We start from the raw sequence: 21,175 nt of genomic DNA on the forward strand, positions 1-21,175 counted from the left end.
CACATGGGGGGCCATCCACACACTACCAGACACTGCCACATGGGGAGCCATCCACACACTACCAAACACTGCCACATGGGGAGCCATCCACACACTACCAAACACTGCCACATGGGGAGCCATCCACACACTACCAAACACTGCCACATGGGGAGCCATCCACACACTGCCACATGGGGAGCCATCCACACACTACCAAACACTGCCACATGGGGAGCCATCCACATACTACCAAACACTGCCACATGGGGAGCCATCCACACACTACCAGACACTGCCACATGGGGGGGGGGTGGTGGGCATCCACACACTACCAGACACTGCCACATGGGGAGCCATCCACACAATACCAAACACTGCCACATGGGGAGCCATCCACACACTACCAAACACTGCCACATGGGGAGCCATCCACACACTACCAAACACTGCCACATGGGGAGCCATCAAAACACTACCAAACACTGCCACATGGGGAGCCATCCACACACTACCAAACACTGCCACATGGGGAGCCATCAAAACACTACCAAACACTGCCACATGGGGAGCCATCAAAACACTACCAAACACTGCCACATGGGGAGCCATCAACACACTACCAGACACTGCCACATGGGGAGCCATCAAAACACTACCAAACACTGCCACATGGGGAGCCATCAACACACACTACCAGACACTGCCACATGGGGAGCCATCCACACACTACCAGACACTGCCACATGGGGAGCCATCAAAACACTACCAGACACTGCCACATGGAGAGCCATCAAAACCCTACCAGCCACTGCCACATGGAGAGCCATCAAAACCCTACCAGCCACTGCCCCATGGGGGGCCATCCACACATGATCCAACACTGCCACATGGGGGGCCATCCACACACTACCAGACACTGCCACATGGGGAGCCATCCACACACTACCAAACACTGCCACATGGGGAGCCATCCACACACTACCAAACACTGCCACATGGGGAGCCATCCACACACTACCAAACACTGCCACATGGGGAGCCATCCACACACTACCAAACACTGCCACATGGGGAGCCATCCACACACTACCAGACACTGCCACATGGGGAGCCATCCACACACTACCAAACACTGCCACATGGGGAGCCATCCACACACTACCAAACACTGCCACATGGGGAGCCATCCACACACTACCAAACACTGCCACATGGAGACCCATCAAAACACTACCAAACACTGCCACATGGGGAGCCATCCACACACTAGCAGACACTTCCACATGGGGGGGGGGTGGGCATCCACACACTACCAACCAGACACTGCCACATGGAGAGCCATCAACACACACTACCAAACACTGCCACATGGGGAGCCATCCACACACTACCAAACACTGCCACATGGGGAGCCATCCACACACTACCAAACACTGCCACATGGGGAGCCATCCACACACTACCAAACACTGCCACATGGGGAGCCATCCACACACTGCCACATGGGGAGCCATCCACACACTACCAAACACTGCCACATGGGGAGCCATCCACACACTACCAGACACTGCCACATGGGGAGCCATCCACACACTACCAAACACTGCCACATGGGGAGCCATCCACACACTGCCACATGGGGAGCCATCCACACTACCAAACACTGCCACATGGGGAGCCATCCACACACTACCAAACACTGCCACATTGGGAGCCATCCACACACTACCAAACACTGCCACATGGGGAGCCATCAAAACACTACCAAACACTGCCACATGGGGAGCCATCCACACACTACCAGACACTGCCACATGGGGGGGGGGGGTGGTGGGCATCCACACACTACCAAACACTGCCACATGGGGAGCCATCCACACACTACCAGACACTGCCATATGGGGAGCCATCCAGACACTGCCACACGGGAGCGATCAAGACACTGCCACATGGAGAGCCATCCACACACTACCAGACACTGCCATATGGGGAGCCATGCACACACTACCAGACACTGCCACATGGGGAGCCATCAAGACACTACCACACACTGCTACATGGGGGGCCAGCCACACACTACCAGACACTGCCACACGAGGTGCCATCCACACACTTCCAAACACTGCCACACGGGGCGCCATCCACACACTACCAGACACTGCCACATGGGGCACCTTCCACACACCACCAGACACTGCCACATGGGGAGCTATCCACACACCACCAAACACTGCCACACAGGGGGAGCCATTCACACACCACCAGACACTGCCACATGGGGAGCCACCCACACATTACCAGACACTGCCACATGGGGTGCCATCCACACACTACCAGACACTACCACAGGAGGAGCCATTCACACATCACCAGACATTGCCATACGGGGCACCATCCACACACTACCAGACACTGCCACACGAGGTGCCATCCACACACTTCCAGACACTGCCACACGGGGCGCCATCCACACACTACCAGGCACTGCCACACGGGGAGCCATCCACACACTACCAGGCACTGCCACATGGGGAGCCATCCACACACTACCAGGCACAGCCACATGGGGCGCTATCCACACACTACCAGACACTGCCACACGGGGCACCATCCACACACTACCAGGCACTGCCACAAGAGGTGCCATCCACACACTTCCAGACACTGCCACACGGGGCGCCATCCACACACTACCAGAGACTGCCACACAGGGAGCCATCCACACACTACCACAGGAGGAGCCATCCACACACTACCAGACACAGCCACACGGGGAGCCATCCACACACTAACGGACACAGTCACACGGGGAGCCATTTACACAGTACCAGACACTGCCATATGGGGTGCCATCCACACACTACCAAACACTGCCATATGGGGTGCCATCCACACACTGCCACACGGGGAGCCATTCATCCACACACTACCAGACACTGCCCTATGGGGAGCATTTCACATCTGGAGAACAAGATAATCAGAGTCTTAGGCTCGTACACACATACCTTGTTAGTATGATGCTTCCGACAACCGACCGACTTTTCGGCCGAACAAAATCTGGTGTGCAGGCTATAAAATTTTTGTAGGCCAACAAAGAACAGCCGATTGTTCGCCAGTCAGTACAGATTTCGGCCGACAAAAAGCAGATGAGCAAGACTGGGCATGCTCAGAGAAGAAAAAACACACGAAAAGTAGACCAGAACATGACATCACTTCTGCAGTCGGTTGTTGTTGGCCGACAAAATTTGTGTGCAGTCTTTAGCACTTTTCAACCAACACGACAGCACTGGACAAAAGACGGCCGATCGTTCGGCCGACAATCGGTGCGTGTGTACGGGGCTTTAGGCTCGGTTCACTCTGTGGTGACATGGGATCAGACTTGTGCGACCCCAAGTCACATGACATGTCACATTCAATGTTTCCTTATGAGACGGGTCTTAACTGCACACGTCGCCCTGACTTTAGAAAAGGTTCCTGCACTACTTTGGTCTGACTTGGGCAGTGGCGTCACTAGGGTGGGGCCAGAGGGGGCCATGGCCCCACCAAAATTAGTCTGTGCCCCACCATGTGCCCCCCCAATTAATTATGAGCAAATACTGTACATTGATCCCCTTCCCCTCCCTCAGCCTTTGCAGTGATGTCCAGGGCTCGGTGCTTAGTTTCAGCCTCGGCTGTGCGGGTTCAGACTTCAGAGCGACCTCCCCCTGGGACAACACACTGTCAACATTCCTCTGCTGTAAACATTCTGCATCCCCAGCCTCCCTTTAGCCATGTGTCTTCAGAATGATAACTGTGCAGCCCCAGCGCAGTAGTGAGAAGAGGGGGGGAGGAGAGCCGGGACAAAACCCCTCCTCCCTTCTCCTTCCCCGGGTAATCTGAAATGTCTGTCTGCGGTTTCTCCTCGGCTCCCCTCCCCATGAGGCCGCCTACACCTGTAGTGGAGTCTGTAGAACAGGCAGCATGTCCCGTCTGGTGCTGCAGCCCAGAAGAAGAAGGCAAACCATGTGTGCAGGGTCTGAGAACATCGGGAACCATGACACCAGGGGTGGCTGGAGATCACAGGAGCATTGGGAGAGTGACTGTTACCTGACCTTCTGGCCAGCAAAGGACACCAAAGAACAGCTGCATGGAGCTGGTGAGGACTCCATGTTCTAAACAATACTGCCCAGTGCCCACATCCTGCCCACTGCTGAAGAGAGGAGAGCACAGATGAGATGAACGATGAAGCCAAGAAGAGGTAAGGATGAGGATGCATCCAATTTACATCAAGCAGTCTGTGTGGGGGATGGGAGGGGAGGAAGGGAGTGTGAGTAGGGAAGGAAGTAGGAATCAGGTAGGTCAGTGTGTGACTCAGGTAGGTCAGTGTGTGACTCAGGTAGGTCAGTGTGTGTCAGGTAGGTCAGTATAAGAGTGGGGTAAGTCAGTGTAGTGGTTTTGGTAGGTCATTGTAGAGGCAGGTAGGTCATATGCGTTACATGGGCAGGGCAAAGGGGTGGAGTTAAGGGCGTAGCCAGGGGGGCGGCAAAATGAGGTTTCGCCTAGGGTGTCAAAAATCCTTGCACCGGCCCTGTGCACAGCGGAGCGGCATTACGTCGGGGAGAGTGCGTGGCACGCATCTGCACACCAAGCACCAGCCCGCCCCAGCCTGTCTGAAAGCGCGCACGACTGACCGGATGTACGTGTCAGACTCAGCACAGCAGTCACGCTGTCCACACTGGGTGTCTGGCTTGCCGGGACACGGGGACGGGACGCCGGGACGGTCGGGACCAGACGGTGAGGCGGCCTCGGCGCGGAGGCAAGGCCAAGCAGAGGAGTGGAGGAGTCTCAGACTGAGGAGCCGAGCCAGGCCAGCAGCAGCAGGACACGAGGAGCAGCCGCAGGCCGGCATCGGCTTAGAGGTGGCACTGGCAGCCTCAGCCTGCCTGGGAGGTGAATCACTGGAGCAGTGAGACTGAGTCCACTCACTGCCCAGCCATTTGTAATAATGCATCATACCACCATCACACGCACACCCAACAATTGTCAATGTGGATGTGGACAGTGCTTGACATGCCAAGCTGACAGAATTTTATAGCTGAACAATGCTGTAAAATTCTGTCAGCATGTCAGCCCACATTGTCATTTTCAGGGGTGAGGGGGGTATGAGATGCAAATGTGCAATGGACTCACATTGAGTTCACTGCACATTTGCATCTCATACCACCCTCACCCCTGAAAATGACAATGTGGGCTGAAATGCTGACCGAATGTCCCCGGGCCTGCTTCTTGTGTGCTGGCTGTGTCTGGTTCCATTGCTGCGTACTGCTTCCTTGCCTTACAGGTGACTCCGCTAATGCTGTCCGTATGCTCTGGGCCTTCAAATATATAGACATGAAATATTGGTGACTGATGCCCATTGTCATGAATATTTCATGTTTGTCTTTATTTGGCCAATTTATCACCAATGTTTCATGTTTTATGCTATTGAAGGCCCAGAGTGTGTGGACGACATCAGTGGAGTCACCGGTAAGGCGAGGCAGCAGAGGAGCCAGACACAGCCAGCACACAAGGAGCAGGCCGGGGACATTTTTAGAGGTGGAAGGTAAGTGGAGCAGTGAGTCCACTGCACATTTCCTTTCTCGTACCACCCTCACACCCCTGAAAATGACAATGTGGACTGATCCACTGACAGAACTTTACAGTTGAACATGGCAAACATGTATAATGCATGTCTGTAAGTTTGCTATGTCCAGCTGTAAAATTCTGTCAGCGTGTCAGTCCACATTGTCATTTAATGTTTATGCTTTTAATATCCATTGTCAGGAATGCTTATCTCCGGGGAATTCACAGGAGCTGGGATAGTGTCAGTAAGGGGGGGGGGGGGGGGGCAGTAGTTAGTGGGATGCGGGGCAATAGTTGGTGGGGTGGGGGTCTGTCAGTGAGGGGTGGAGCAGTAGTTGGTGGGGGTCTGTCAGTGAGGGGTGGGGCAGTAGTTGGTGGCACCAAGTATTTCCCGTGAAACGTTGACGCTCATGTGTATTGTATTTTCAACAAATAAAACAAAGTGAATTTGTAACAAGGCCTCTGGAGTGCATTCTATTATAGATAGATAGTGTATATGTATGTGTGTGTGTGTGTGTGTATATATATATATATATTGCGTTTTTATAGTTGGCCCCCCTACTTTTGTCCCTGTCCCCCCATGTGCCCCCCCTAAATATGAAAGCTGGAGACGCCACTGGACTTGGGTGCAATTTCAGCCCTTGTATAGGCTCCAAAATAGCACCCAGGTTGGATCAAGTCCGAAGGAAGTCGCAGGGCAAAGTCGTACTTCATCGCAACAGTGTGAACCGAGACTTAAAACATTCAGGCATTTTATGGAATTTACTGACAGTTGTCTACCATCAGATAAATGTCTCTGTATTTAGGATGAATCTCCAGCATAGTCCAATGGTCTGTAGTTCAGCTCCCTACAAATGCCTCTAATCTGGCTGCTCCTACTCCTTCCTGGTAGCATAGATTGGGGAATGATTGGGGAATGGAGTATTTGTCTCTCCTTCAGCACAGAGAATCTCCCGCCATTCATGGTGGCCTTTAGTCTTCCACATGTCCAGCTGGAAGATCTGTTATCTGGTTTCCTTTGTGTTCCTAATCTCAATGAGGTCTCTCTAATAGGAGGGGGTCATTGTGTGACCTGGATACACAGAACAGCTCCAGAGACCCTCACCCACCCCCACCCCCACCCTTCCCCCTTTCTAGAAATATCCCAGCAGCTGCCTTTGGATAAGTTGGCTATACAAAATCCACGGTCTGGTGTGAGATACTCTGTGTTCCCGACAACATTCCTCATGACTTTACCCCAGAGATGGAAGAGGAAATGCAGGATGGGACAATGGCGCCCCAATTACCAGAAATGGAGAAGAGGAGTCCATTTACTTGGATTTAGATACTGGACACCCTGTCTGACCTCCCTAATACTAAAGAAATGGCCATTGAGGAAGCAAACGAGAACGTCAGATTGGAGGCCGGGGTCTCTACTGACTGCTGGGGAATGCATGGATGACGGGACATGGATAAAGGATCGGATCAATGTTGTATTTCCAGTGCTGAGTAGTATAGTCTCCAGGCCGCACTGGGCTACGCCACAGACTACCAAGGTGCGTTTTCATCAAACAATTGTTAGAAATTCCACAGAACCTGTTTTACCTGAAATCTTTATTGCAGACGTCTGAGTCAGGAAGCCAAATGTTTCCTTTAATGGTTCTCTGTGGAGGTCTGACCCAGTTGTGTTCACAGATGGTAAGGTGGCATAATGTGGGGAATACGGACTGGTGACCCCTCTGTCTGGAAGATTACTCCTTCCTCCTCTCCTGTCTTCTATGGGGGTTGGAGGTCTCATCTCTTCCACTGATGACTGTTGAGTTGAACCCATCTGTGCAATCTCTATATAATGGCCTTCTGATATTCCCTCTGGAGGACTCTGTATGTGTCCAGGCTGTGTTAATCTCTGGTGCCAAACCTGAAGCCATTTGGTGGTGTGGCCCTTGAACCCTAGCAGCTAATAGTGGGAGCATTGACTTGTAATGATAGTGTTCTCGGGCAGGCTCATCTACTTTGTGCCCAGGCAGTTTTCAGTCTCCAACCACCCAACACCGCATGTTGTCACTCTCTGACCCGTCCTCTGTCATGTTTGAGTTTGTGTCAATGGAATCAGTCTAAAGGCTCGTACACACTTGATGAAAATCGGACAAAATATCCTCCAATTTTTCTCAGCTCAGCGGTCATAACCGTTTTTAGTTGACAGTGCATAATGTTTCTCCTCCGTTTTTTTTTTGGGATGTTTGTTCTTAGACTTCCGGGTCGTCAGCAACTTCAGATCATGCGCAGTCTTTCGAATCCGATTTTTTTGTGGACGTACTTCATACACATTGAATGAAAATTGGTCGTCTGGGGACGGACGATACATTTTTGGTGTTTTTCCCTCCATTTTATTTCTTTGAAAATGTCGGCTTTGGCTGCTGTAAGTTGTGTACACACTAACCGAAAATCGCATGATTTTACATTGGACGGGAATTTACGGCAGATTTTCTACTAGTGTGTACCCCACTTAAGACACTTCTGAGATCTCACAGACCCTTACATATGCTGAATATTATGTGTGGGCCCTTGGTGACATCAGGGGTGAAAATTGATACCCTCTATATCTCTTACATTAACTATCACTGATGTGGACGATTGAGGCCCCCTATACTGTATCTCATACTTCGACTATCACTGGTGTGAACGGTTGAGGCCTCCTTATATCTCATACTTCGACTATCACTGGTGTGAACGGTTGAGGCCCCTTATGTCTCATACATTGACTATCATTGATGTGGACGGTTGAGACCCCCTATATCTCATATATTGACTATCACTGGTGTGGACGGTTGAGCCCCCTTATGTCTCATACATTGATTTTCACTGGTGTGGACGGTTGAGGTCCCCTATATCTCATACGTCAACTATCACTGGTGTGGATGGTTGAGGCCCGCTATATCTCATACGTCGACTATCACTGGTGTGGACGGTTGAGTCCCCTTATGTCTCATACATTAACTGACACTCATGTGGATGGTTGAGCCCCCTTATGTCTCATACATTGACTGACTATTACTGGTGTGGATGGTTGAGGCCCTTTATGTCTCATACATTGACTATCATTGATGTGGACGGTTGAGACCCCCTATATCTCATACATTGACTATCATTGATGTGGACTGTTGAGACCCCCTATATCTCATATATTGACTATCACTGGTGTGGATGGTTGAGGCCCCTTATATCTCATACATTGATTTTCACTGGTGTGGACAGTTGAGGCCCCCTATATCTCATATGTTGACTCACTGGTGTGGACGGTTGAGGTGCCCTTATATGTCATACTTCGACTATCACTGGTGTGGACGGTTGAGGCCCCTTATGTCTCATACATTGATTTTCACTGGTGTGGACAGTTGAGGCCCCCTATATCTCATATGTTGACTCACTGGTGTGGATGGTTGAGGTGCCCTATATCTCATACTTCGACTATCACTGGTGTGGATGGTTGAGGGCCCCTATATCTCATACATTGACTATCACTGGTGTGGACGGTTGAGGCCCCTTATGTGTCATACATTGACTATCACTGGTGTGGATGGTTGAGGCCCCTTATGTCTCATACATTGACTATCACTGGTGTGGATGGTTGAGGCCCGCTATATCTCATACATCGACTATCACTGGTGTGGATGGTTGAGGCCCCTTATGTCTCATACATTGACTATCACTGGTGTGGATGGTTGAGGCCCGCTATATCTCATACATTGACTATCACTGGTGTGGATGGTTGAGGCCCCTTATGTCTCATACATTGATTTTCACTGGTGTGGACAGTTGAGGCCCCCTATATCTCAAATGTTGACTCACTGGTGTGGACGGTTGAGGCCCCCTATATCTCATACTTCGACTATCACTGGTGTGGACAGTTGAGGCCCCTTATGTGTCATACATTGACTATCACTGGTGTGGACGGTTGAGGCCCCTTATGTGTCATACATTGACTATCACTGGTGTGGATGGTTGAGGGCCCCTATATCTCATACGTCGACTATCACTGGTGTGGACGGTTGAGGCCCCCTATTTCTCATACGCTGGCTATTACTGGTGTGTACAGTGCGTGAACTGCCAGAATCCCCATTGGAAAGTACCTAGATAGGAGCTCAGACGTAGCGGGAATGTTTCCACCTATGTGTGTCACAGCACGGAGACTCTGGTATCACTTCCACCCACTCTACAGTCTGGGAGGTGTGAGGAATGTCCTGACATTCTGAGCTCTATGAGTCACAGCCTGAGAATCCACACCTACTGCAGGTATGACATTCCTCTCCGCCTGCGTCACTCCATGTACATCGCACAGAGAGGACCGAGCACCAAAACACACACAGGATTGCTGGCAGAAGGTCCTACAGGACTCCATACAGGACTGTACACACCGGGGACTCTACCTTCAGTACTATACAATAGGAACTGCACTCTCAGGACTATATACTTCAAGGACCCTACGCTCAGGACTGAACACACTGAGGACCCTACACTCAGGACTGTACACACCGGGGACCAAGGACCATAGAGGAAGGACTCTACATCACCTACATAGAGTGCGCACACACAAAGTACAATCTGTACCCATCCTCTGATGCAGAGAATTTGGGAATGATGTCATCAGTCATCGAGTCCCCAACAGAGCGAAGGTCAGACACACTAGAGATGAAGGTAAATGGGACCGGCCGGTCAGTGACTGCTCTGTGTTGCTGCAAAACTTCTATCTGCCCTTTCAGGACAGCAACACAGGCAGAACGCACAATGTGACCTCTGATAGACAGAACCAAGAACGTGACCTCTGATAGACAGAACCAAGAACGTGACCTCTGACAGACGGAACCCACAACGTGACCTCTGACAGACGGAACCCACAAAGTGACCTCTGACAGACGGAACCCACAAAGTGACCTCTGACAGACGGAACCCACAACGTGACCTCTGACAGACGGAACCCACAACGTGACCTCTGACAGACAGAACCCACAACGTGACCACCGACAGAGAGAGACCACACAACGTGACCTCTGACAGACAGAACCCACAACGTGACCTCTGACAGACAGAACCCACAACGTGACCTCTGACAGACAGAACCCACAACGTGACTTCCGACAGAGAGAGACCACACAACGTGACCTCTGACAGAGAGAGACCACACAACGTGACCTCTGACAGAGAGAGACCACACAACGTGACCTCCGATAAAGAGAGAACACAAAATGTGACTTCTGACAGAGAGAGACCACAGAACATGACCTCGGTCAGAGAGAGACCACCCAACGAGACCTCCGAATTGAGAGAGACCGCACAACAAGACCTCCGACAGGCGGACCGCACAACATGACCTACTACAGACGAACAGCACAATGTGACCTCCAACAGAGAGAGACCACACAACGTGACCTCCAACAGAGAGACCACACAACGTGACCTCCGACAGAGAGAGACCACACAACGTGACCTCCAACAGCGAGAGCTCACACAACGTGACCTCTGACAGAGAGAGAGATCACACAACGTGACCTCCAACAGCGAGAGATCACACAACGTGACCTCTGACAGAGAGAGAGAGACCACACAACATGACCTCTGACAGAGAGAGAGAGACCACACAACACAACCTCTGACAGAGAGAGACCACACAAAGTGACCTCTGTCAGAGAGAGATCACACAACGTGACCTCTGACAGAGAGAGAGAGACCACACAACGTGACCTCTGTCAGAGAGAGACCACACAATGAGACCTCCGAATTGAGAGAGACCGCACAACAAGACCTCCGACAGGCGGACCGCACAACATGACCTACTACAGACGAACAGCACAATGTGACCTCCAACAGAGAGAGACCACACAACGTGACCTCTGACAGAGAGAGACCACACAACGTGACCTCTGACAGAGAGAGACCACACAACGTGACCTCCGATAAAGAGAGAACACAAAATGTGACTTCTGACAGAGAGAGACCACAGAACATGACCTCGGTCAGAGAGAGACCACCCAACGAGACCTCCGAATTGAGAGAGACCGCACAACAAGACCTCCGACAGGCGGACCGCACAACATGACCTACTACAGACGAACAGCACAATGTGACCTCCAACAGAGAGAGACCACACAACGTGACCTCCAACAGAGAGACCACACAACGTGACCTCCGACAGAGAGAGACCACACAACGTGACCTCCAACAGCGAGAGCTCACACAACGTGACCTCTGACAGAGAGAGAGATCACACAACGTGACCTCCAACAGCGAGAGATCACACAACGTGACCTCTGACAGAGAGAGAGATCACACAACGTGACCTCCAACAGCGAGAGATCACACAACGTGACCTCTGACAGAGAGAGAGAGACCACACAACACAACCTCTGACAGAGAGAGAGAGACCACACAACACAACCTCTGACAGAGCGAGACCACACAAAGTGACCTCTGTCAGAGAGAGATCCCACAACGTGACCTCTGACAGAGAGAGAGAGACCACACAACGTGACCTCTGTCAGAGAGAGACCACACAATGAGACCTCCGAATTGAGAGAGACCGCACAACATGACCTCCTACAGACGGACAGCACAACGTGACCTCTTACAGAGTTGTGCGGTCTGCACAACATGACCTTCTGCCTATAAAAATGCCTAGAAACATTTGCCTTTATTGGTCAGACCTCTGGGACAGCCAGTAATGAAAGCCTGAATTTGATTGGTTGCTGGAGGTGACATAGACAAATGTGATTGAAGGATATCTCTGATGCACTCCTTGAAATCAATCTAATTGTTGATGTCACCTGTTTGTGTTCTTCATGGACCTCCAGGCACATGAAGTGAGAGAAATCTCCCCCATGGCCCAGAATCTGATCTTCCAAACATCATCCAAAACTAAAAAAGTGACTTCTACTTTCAGACATCTGGCTCTCCGGAGCGACCTGAGACGTCTGTCTCTCCACCATAAATCCTTCTCATCCTTGTCTTATCTTCTCCCTTTAGGAAATTCCAAACCTGGCAGATGGAAGGATCCCGAATGGCTCATTGGAGGAAACCAAAGTACTCATTGACCAGAACCAACGCCGGTCATCTCCATCCTGCAGCCTCCGAAGACTGGCAATTATGAGTATTGTGTGCGGCATCTCCTGTGTGGGCATCAAAGCCTTACTCCTGGCTCTGCGGGTGAGTCCTCCCTCCCATCATCCTCTGCTTCCCCATCCACTCCCATCATCCTCTGCTTCCCCATCCACTCCCAACAATAATAACCCCACACAAACCCCCCAAAAAAAATGTAATAGTACTCCATTTCCCTCCTCTTCCTCAGTCAGTATAAGCACATCGTATATAATGACATTATTTTCATCTTCCATTACCAAAAATCTCAATTATCCCTATCTAACTGATAATAGGAAAACGATCATATCAGGGTAATTTAACCAGGGCTCCCACATTTTTTGAATTATTTCTATTCTTCTATATTTGTTGTTCTCTGAGTAAAGCATTGTTTACTTGAAATCTCCAATCCTCCTCAGAGGGCGGGATAGGGGATAACCGTTTAGCCGCAATATTCTTTTGTGCAATAAATAACAACCTATTAAGTAATGTTTGGACCATAGGTGATAATGAGTCGTCTGGAAAGACGCTCAAATTTTGGGGTCCAGTGAAAGCTGGGTTCCACATACGCTATTTATTGTGTTCACCAAATCGCTCCATAATATAGGACATCTCCACAACATATGTAGAAGATCGGCCGATGTTTGTCGGCATCTTGGGCATTCCGGGGATTCCCGTCTGCCCCAATGAAACAACTTGATAGGTATATGATATGTTCTATATATTATGAACATCTGAGTCAATTGCTGTGTTGTTATTAAAGAAACTGTCGGTATTATTTGGAGAATATTTTGCCATTCCTTGTCAGAAATAATCACCAAATCCCCCTCCCATCCCCTCCTCCCCTGTTCCATCTTAATATTGTGTGTCCTATATTGTAATTTTATCATATAAAGAAGAGATAAGACCTTTTTTCTTATTAATCTGCTCGAGTAATGACATTATCACCATGGGTCTCGGAGTCTATATTTCTAAATTGGATTTGAAGTGCATGACCTTGTGCCATAAGGTGATACCGAGTATTCCCAACCATTAATAAGGCCTGTATAGGGTCCCTCAAGTTTATTGCACCCCACCCTGAAAGGTGCTGTAGCTGGGAGGCAATGAAATACACTTTTGGATTAGGAACCGCCAAACCTCCCACCTCCCTTGGTCTTTGAAGGAGAGCTAGTCCTATTCTAGACACCCCCCCCCCCCTTCCAAATCAGCTCTCGAAACAAAGATTCTATTTGTCTAAACCATACTGTAGGAGTCCAAATAGGAGAATTGTGAAATACATAGAGCTGGGGAGTCCAAAACATCTAGATTGAATTAGCCCGACCAACGACAGATAAGGGTAGTTTAGGCCATATTTTACTTTTATCTTTAAATCTATGGAGAAGAGGGGATAAATTATATTTCAGATAATCCTTTAACTGAGGGCGAATCCATATCCCAAGGTACTTAAAAATATGTTCTATCCTAATACACCGAGTTTCTGGTGGCAATAAAACATCATAAATATCTAGGGGAAAGAGAACCGATTTGTCCCAAGTAACCACTTGCCGACCGCTGACGTAGCGGCTACTGCAGCAGAGCGGCTCTCCTGGGTCCAGTGATGTAGATTTACGTCGCTGGAATCCTCCCTCTCTCAACGGCGGATCTTCTCTGTGACAGGCAGGGACAGATCACAGGATTCAGCATAGCTCAACCTGCGCTCTGTGTCTGTGTCACACAAACACTGGTCCCCCCAAAAGTGTAAAAAATGTCAGTCAAGGGTCCGATCTGTCCGCCGCAATGTCGCAGTCCCGCAAAAAAAATCGCAGATCGCCGCCATTACTAGTAAAAGAAAAAAACACCAAAAATGACAAAAATCTTTCCCGTAGTTAGTAAACGCAATAACTTTTGCGCAAACCAATCAAAATACGCTTATTGTGATTTTTTTTTTACGAAAAATATGTAGCAGAAAACAAATTGGCCTAAAATGTTAAAAAATTTTGATTTATAAATTTTTTTGGGGGAATGTTATATATCAAAATGTGAAAAATATTGTTTTTTTTTTTTTTTTTTCAAAATTGTCGCTCTTTTTTTCAAAAATTAAAAATTGCACAGGTGATCAAATACCACCAAAAGAAAGCTCTATTTGTACTGAAAAAAAGGGCATAAATTTAATTTGGGTACAGTGTCACACGACCGTGCAATTGTCCGTTAAAGTAACGCAGTGTCGAATCGCAAAATATTGCCTGGTCAGTAATGGGGTAAAATCTTCCGGTCTTAAAGCGGTTAAAAATACGCTCATTGAGAATTTTTTTGTCAAAGACATGTAGCTAAATACATTTTGGCCTAAATATATGACAAAAATTGAATATATTGGATATTTTTTAACTGTCAAAGTAGAAAATGTCAATTTTTTTGCTAAATTTTCGCTCTTTTTTTTATTAATATCGCAAAAAATAATAAAAAAGCACCAAAAGAAAGCTCTGTTTGTGGGGAAAAAAGGACGTAAATTTTGTTTGGGTACAGCGTCACATGACTGTGCAATTTGCAGTTAAAGTCACGCAGTGCCAAGTTGAAAAAAGTGGCCTGGACGTAAAGCAGGAAAATCCTCCGGTCCTAAAGTGGTTAATAACAAACCTGGAATAGGAGGCAAAGGGCTGGATAGGATTCATGAGAGAAGTGAGTGAGCTTTCTGTGTCTCCCAAAAACAGAAGTGCGTCATCCGCATAGAGGGAAATTTTCTCAACTCTGACCCCCCCCCCGTTGGAAGCTGTGGATATCCTTAGATTGCCGAATTGCCTCCGCTAGTGGTTCAATAGCTAGCGCAAACAGCAAAGGGGACAGAGGACAACCCTGACGCGTCCCTCTGAAGAGTGGAACAAATGTAGAGACGGAACCAAAAACTTGTACACAAGTGCTTGGATAAGCGTATAATAGTCTAACCCAACATATAAAGTTTTGCCCTAAGCCAAACTTATCCAGAACCTCCCATAAATATAGCCACTCGACGCTATCGAAAGCCTTCGAAGCATCCAGAGACAAAATTGTCCTCCCTCCCACATTATCAGTAGGTAACTGCATATTCAAAAAAAGCCTCCTGAGATTTATTGCCATGGATCTCATGGGGATAAAGCCAGTCTGATCTGGATGTATCAAGTCTTGTATTACTTTACTAAGTCTAGTTGCTAAAACCTTAGCCAGAATCTTAACGTCTGTATTCAGTAATGAAATTGGACGATAGGACTCTGGTAGCAGTAAGGTATCTTTTCCTGGTTTAGGAATCACTATAATACAGGCGTCCCTCATTGACGCTGGTAGTTCCATAAGATCCGAAGCCTCGTTGAAGACTTTCAAAAGCTCCGGAAGCAATAAACCTCCATATTGTTTGTAAATTTCCACTGGTAGGCCATCTAAGCCAGGTGTCTTACCCCCGGGGGAATCCGCAACTGCCATTTGCAACTCAACCAAAGTCAAAGGTGCGTTTAGCACAGATCTTGCATAGGATAGCCTCATTGCTCCCAAATTTTTTTTTAAGCCTATCCATAGGATAGTCCACCTTACTCCTATAGAGGTCACTATAGAATATCTGAAAAATATCCATAATATCCTGTTAGTTATGAGAACGAATTCCCTCTGCTGTATTAATAGCAGTGATAAAGTTTGACTGGGTTTGTGCGTCTGCTATCACCGCTAACATACGACCAGTTTTCTCCCCTTCCTCCATACTCCTACATTAATTAAGGAAGCCAGAACGATTGGCTCTATCCAAAATAGTACGCCGATAAAGTTGCTGGATGTCCTTCCAGGCAGATCTATTAGAAGAGGTGGATTATTAATATATAAAGCTTCTTTAATATTAAGGACTTCCTCCAAAATATTATCCCTTTCCCGGGCTGCTCTTCTATGTATGCTAATGGCCTTCAATAAAATGCCTCTAAGGAAAGCTTTCATTGTATCCCACACAATGTGCAGGGAGGCCAACCCAACATTATCCCGAAATAATTCAGTCAAAGCTTTATTATTTGTATCTTCCCCATTAATATCCCCCAACCAAGATGCCTGAACCCTCCAAATGGGCCTAATATACGTTTTTTTCTTATCAAGAGTAATTACAACAGGAGAATGATCCGAAAGCTCCCTAGTCAGGTACTGAACTTTTGAGACCCATGGTAACGTCATATCTGTGCCCAAAATCATATCTATCCTGGATAAAGTATGAAAGGTACTAGAGCAACGTGAATATGCGTGATCCATTGGATTGAGTAAACGCCAAATATCATACAATCCTAACTCTCTATAATGTCTATAAAACGGGGCACAATACTTGGATACCTTTCCATACTGGGGTTACTAACATTATTAAAATCACCAATCAGTAATCGGGGATCATCCGAGTATTCTGCACTATTCGTAGCACCTCACCACTGTATAGAGGAGGGATATATATCGACTCTAAAATATATTGTGTACCAATAAGACATATCCCGTACTCTACACCATCATTCCTACCCTCCTTTGCTCCAGCGCCCGCCCCCCTCATTCTACACCATCACCCTCATCATCCTTTGCTCCCCCCCATCTCACACCATCACCCCCATCATCCTTTGCTACCCCCCATCCCACACCATTACCCCCATCATCCTTTGCTTCACCCACCCTACACCATCACTCACACCCTCCTTTATTCCAGCACCCTACACCATAAATCCCATCATCCGCCGCCCCCCATCCTACACCATTACTCCCATCATCCTTTGCTTCCTTCATCCTACACTATCACTGCCATCTCCTCTGCTCCCCCTTCCTACACCATCACACCTATCATCCTCTATCCCCCACCCTACACCATCATTCCCATCATCCTCTGCTCCCCCACTCTACACCATTACTCCTATCATCCTCTGCTTCTCCCATCCTACACCATCACTGCCTTCATCCCTTGCTCCCACTAATCTACATAATCACTCCTATCATCCTCTGCTCCCCCATCCTACACCATAACTCCTATCATCCTTTGCTTCACAAATTCTACACCATCACCCTCTACCATTACTCCCATCATCCTCTGCTCCCCCCCCCACACCATCACTTCCCTCATCATTCTTCACTGTCACTCCCATCATCCTCTGCTCCTCCCACCCTACACAATCACTCCCATCATCCTCTGCTCCTCCCACCCTACACAATCACTCCCATCATCCTCTGCTCCTCCCACCCTACACCATCACTTCCATATGTAATGGAACCGCGGCCCACACTGTGTTTGTGGGCTTCTGTCAGTATACGGCTTACTCCAGTCTGAACATAGATATCAGATATTACAACCACCCCCCATACAAAACTAGCTGAGAATAGCTTGTATAAGATCTGGAACATTTATTGAACAAGAATACAGGCTTTTTATATACACTTAAGAAGTATGTCAGGGGCCACCCAAATACTTACCCAAAACCTCACACAATGGTTAGGTAACGAGGTACAGCTGACTCATGGCTAATCCCATCATAGAGGATTCTCCAAGAGTTCATCAAATCAGCCAACAGACAGAAACAATATGTGAATGGGAATCCACACCCAGACAATGCTTGGATTAGTCAAAAGACCAAGACTTCATGGCAACGCTCATACAATGTTCTGATATAGTGGAATCAATGTATCCTAGAGTTCTTGAGGAATATTGTGGATAAATATTAATGTCTCATTTGAAGTAATCCAAATCATATTTTCCATGTCCATGAAGTAGCTGTCCATCATTTTCTTGTCCCCCCTGTGCCCCTAATAGACACACCGGGTGACTTACACATAAGAGGGGCCGGGGGACCTGAGACAGAGAGGTTGGGCAATCCCTAAGGTAAGCTGGGTTCCACGTGGCCCCCCCCCAACCAAAGTGACTCCCGTCACACCATTATCCTCTGCTTCCCATCCTACACCATCACTACCATAATCCATTGCTCTCTCAACCTACATCATCACTCCTAGCATCCTCTGCTCCCCCCTCTTACACCATCACTCCTATCATTCTTTGCGTCTCCAATTCTACACCATTACCCTCTACCATTAGTCCCATTATCCCTTACTACCCCACCCGACATCATTACTCCCATCATCCTCTTCCACCCCCCCCCACAAACACATCATCACTCCCATCATCCTCTGCTCCCCATCCTAAACCATCAGTCCCATCATCCTTTGTTGCTCTAATCCTACACCATCACTCCCATCATCCTTTGCCTTCCTCACCCTACGCCATCACTCCTATCATCCTCTGCTTCCCTCATCTTTCATCATCACTCCTATCATCCTCTGCTTCCCTCATCTTTCATCATTACTCCTATCATCCTCTGCTTCTCCCATCCTACACCATCACTCCCATCATTCTCTGCTCTCCCTTCCTTCCCTTCACCATCACTCCCGTCATCCTCTGCTCCCCCCACCCTACACCATCACTCCCATCATCCTTTGTTTCCCCATCCTATACCATCACTCCCATCATCCTCTGCTCTCCTCACCCTACGCCATCATCCTCTGCTCCCCCCTTCTGCACCTTCACTCCCATCATCCTCTGCTCTCATTACCCCCATCATCTTTGGTTGGGGGAAGATAGATCTGGATACAGACAGTTGTCTTCTCTCTGACAGGCGGAGCGTGAAGTCGGTGTGAAGAATTATGAGGTCCTGGCTCGGAGGTCACGGAGATTCGCAGTGCTGAGCATCGTGCTGTTTGTGGGGGGGTTGATGCTTCTGCCGGTGCTGGTGGTTCTCATATCGTACATCATGACGCTCATTGAGTGATCTCCACCCTGTTACACTCTGCGAGGGGCGCCGGACTACAAGGGCACCGCCAGATGGGTCACCTGAAGGTCGTCTATAGAGAGTGTTCAATGGACTTGTTCACCAATCTCCCCCCGCACTGTTCACCATCACCCCATCTGCAGACTCCGCCTTCCACTGTATACCATTGCCCCAGTGCTGAATATACACCATCTTCAGACTTCCCCCTTCACGCATTGAATACGCCCCATGTACAGACTCCACCCCTCATTGACTATGTCCTATGTACAGACTCCACCATGCATTGAATACGCCCCATGTACAGACTCCGCCCCGCATTGAATACGCCACGCATTGAATACGCCCCATGTGCAAACTCCACCCCTCATTGACTACGTCCTATGTACAGACTCCACCCTGCATTGAATACGCCCCATGTACAGACTCCACCCTGCATTGAATACGCCCCATGTACAGACTCCACCCTGCATTGAATATGCCCCATGTACAGACTCCGCCCTGCATTGAATATGCCCCATGTACAGACTCTGTCCCGCATTGAATACGCCCCATGTACAGACTTCGCCCTGCATTGAATACACCCCTTGTACAGACTCCTCCCTGCATTGAATACGCCCCATGTACAGACTCCACCCCTCATTGACTACGTCCTATGTACAGACTCCACCCCTCATTGAATACGCCCCATGTACAGACTCCACCCCTCATTGACTACGTCCTATGTACAGACTCCACCCCTCATTGAATACGCCCCAATGTACAGACTCCACCCATCTTTTGTATTTTTTGTATCTAAATATTTTTCTATAAAATTTATATAAAATAAAAATTGGACTCATCTTCATTGATGTCTGACAATATTTGATGGCAGTGAAATAAAAATCTGATGTTCAGTTGATTGGTCGGGTACAAACCCTGCGGCACGCTGGCCCGGCATTGGGAATAGGCAATGGGAGGAGCACATCCAGTGCTGAGGTTGGGTCAGATTCGGGGGGCGGTATTTCCGTGTCAGTTTAGTGCGGAGAGATTTGTTTTCCAGCTTGCAGGCTGAGAGTGATGGTCACTGGGGGGGGGTGGTAATTTTGCAGTTAACCCTTTACATGCAATGGCTGTTACAATACATCCATTAATTCGGACCAATAGGAAGTCTCAGCGACACTCACTGCCAAGTCCAGACAGGACGGTAGCAGAATTAATTCAGAAGCCTGTCATGTACCTGGAGGAAGCAGAGCGGATGAGAGGACCTTCCTTACACCTCCTGTCCCGTTCCCCCTGGGGGTGATGAGAGGGTATAGCAGGGCACAGAGTTGCAGGGGTGCCTGTAGGACATCCAAGCCGGGGAATTAGTAGAAGAGGAGCCGAAGACTGTGCAGCAGGTAAGCAGGGCGATGTCAGTAGAGCAGTGGACAGTGTGGTGGAAGGAAGGGGTGTCAGTAGGGCAGTGATCGGTGTCGGTAGGGGAGATCGGCGTTGGTAGGGCAGGGGGCGGTGTCAGTAAGGCAGCGGGCGGTGTCAGTAAGGCAGCGGGTGGTGTCTGTAGGGCAGCGGACGGAGTCAGTAGGGCAGTGATCAGTGTGGGTAGGGCAGAGGGCGGCGTTGGTAGGGCACTGGACGGTGTCTGTAAGGCAGCGGATGGTGGCAGTAGCGCAGCAGGCAGTGTCGGTAGGTCAGTGGGCGGTGTCGGTAGGGCACTGGACGGTGTCGGTAGGGCAGCCGGC

The 21,175-nt window shown here is 48.9% G+C and overlaps 1 protein-coding gene across 1 annotated transcript; it reads left to right on the forward strand.

Moving 5' to 3' along the window:
- The first annotated feature begins 10,103 nt into the window (after positions 1-10,103).
- On the forward strand, positions 10,104-19,566 carry TMEM265 (transmembrane protein 265). The gene is made up of 3 exons (XM_082262293.1): positions 10,104-10,257; positions 12,580-12,759; positions 19,305-19,566. Exons 1-3 carry the CDS (start codon positions 10,198-10,200, stop codon positions 19,455-19,457), a joined length of 393 nt encoding a protein of 130 aa, XP_082118419.1. The 5' UTR covers positions 10,104-10,197; the 3' UTR covers positions 19,458-19,566.
- Positions 19,567-21,175: the final 1,609 nt, after the last annotated feature.

The sequence above is a fragment of the Pelophylax lessonae genome (genome assembly GCF_965119305.1).
Source record: "Pelophylax lessonae genome assembly, chromosome: 6".
Classification (NCBI taxonomy): domain Eukaryota; kingdom Metazoa; phylum Chordata; class Amphibia; order Anura; family Ranidae; genus Pelophylax; species Pelophylax lessonae.

What these genes read in the sequence shown, in the direction of transcription:
- TMEM265 (XM_082262293.1), top strand. Translation starts at nt 10,198, where the DNA reads ATGATGTCATCAGTCATCGAGTCCCCAACAGAGCGAAGGTCAGACACA. An exon ending in CAGACACACTAGAGATGAAG is followed by an intron (nt 10,258 to 12,579) that starts GTAAATGGGACC and finishes TTCTCCCTTTAG; the next exon opens with GAAATTCCAAACCTGGCAGA. An exon ending in CCTTACTCCTGGCTCTGCGG is followed by an intron (nt 12,760 to 19,304) that starts GTGAGTCCTCCC and finishes TCTCTCTGACAG; the next exon opens with GCGGAGCGTGAAGTCGGTGT.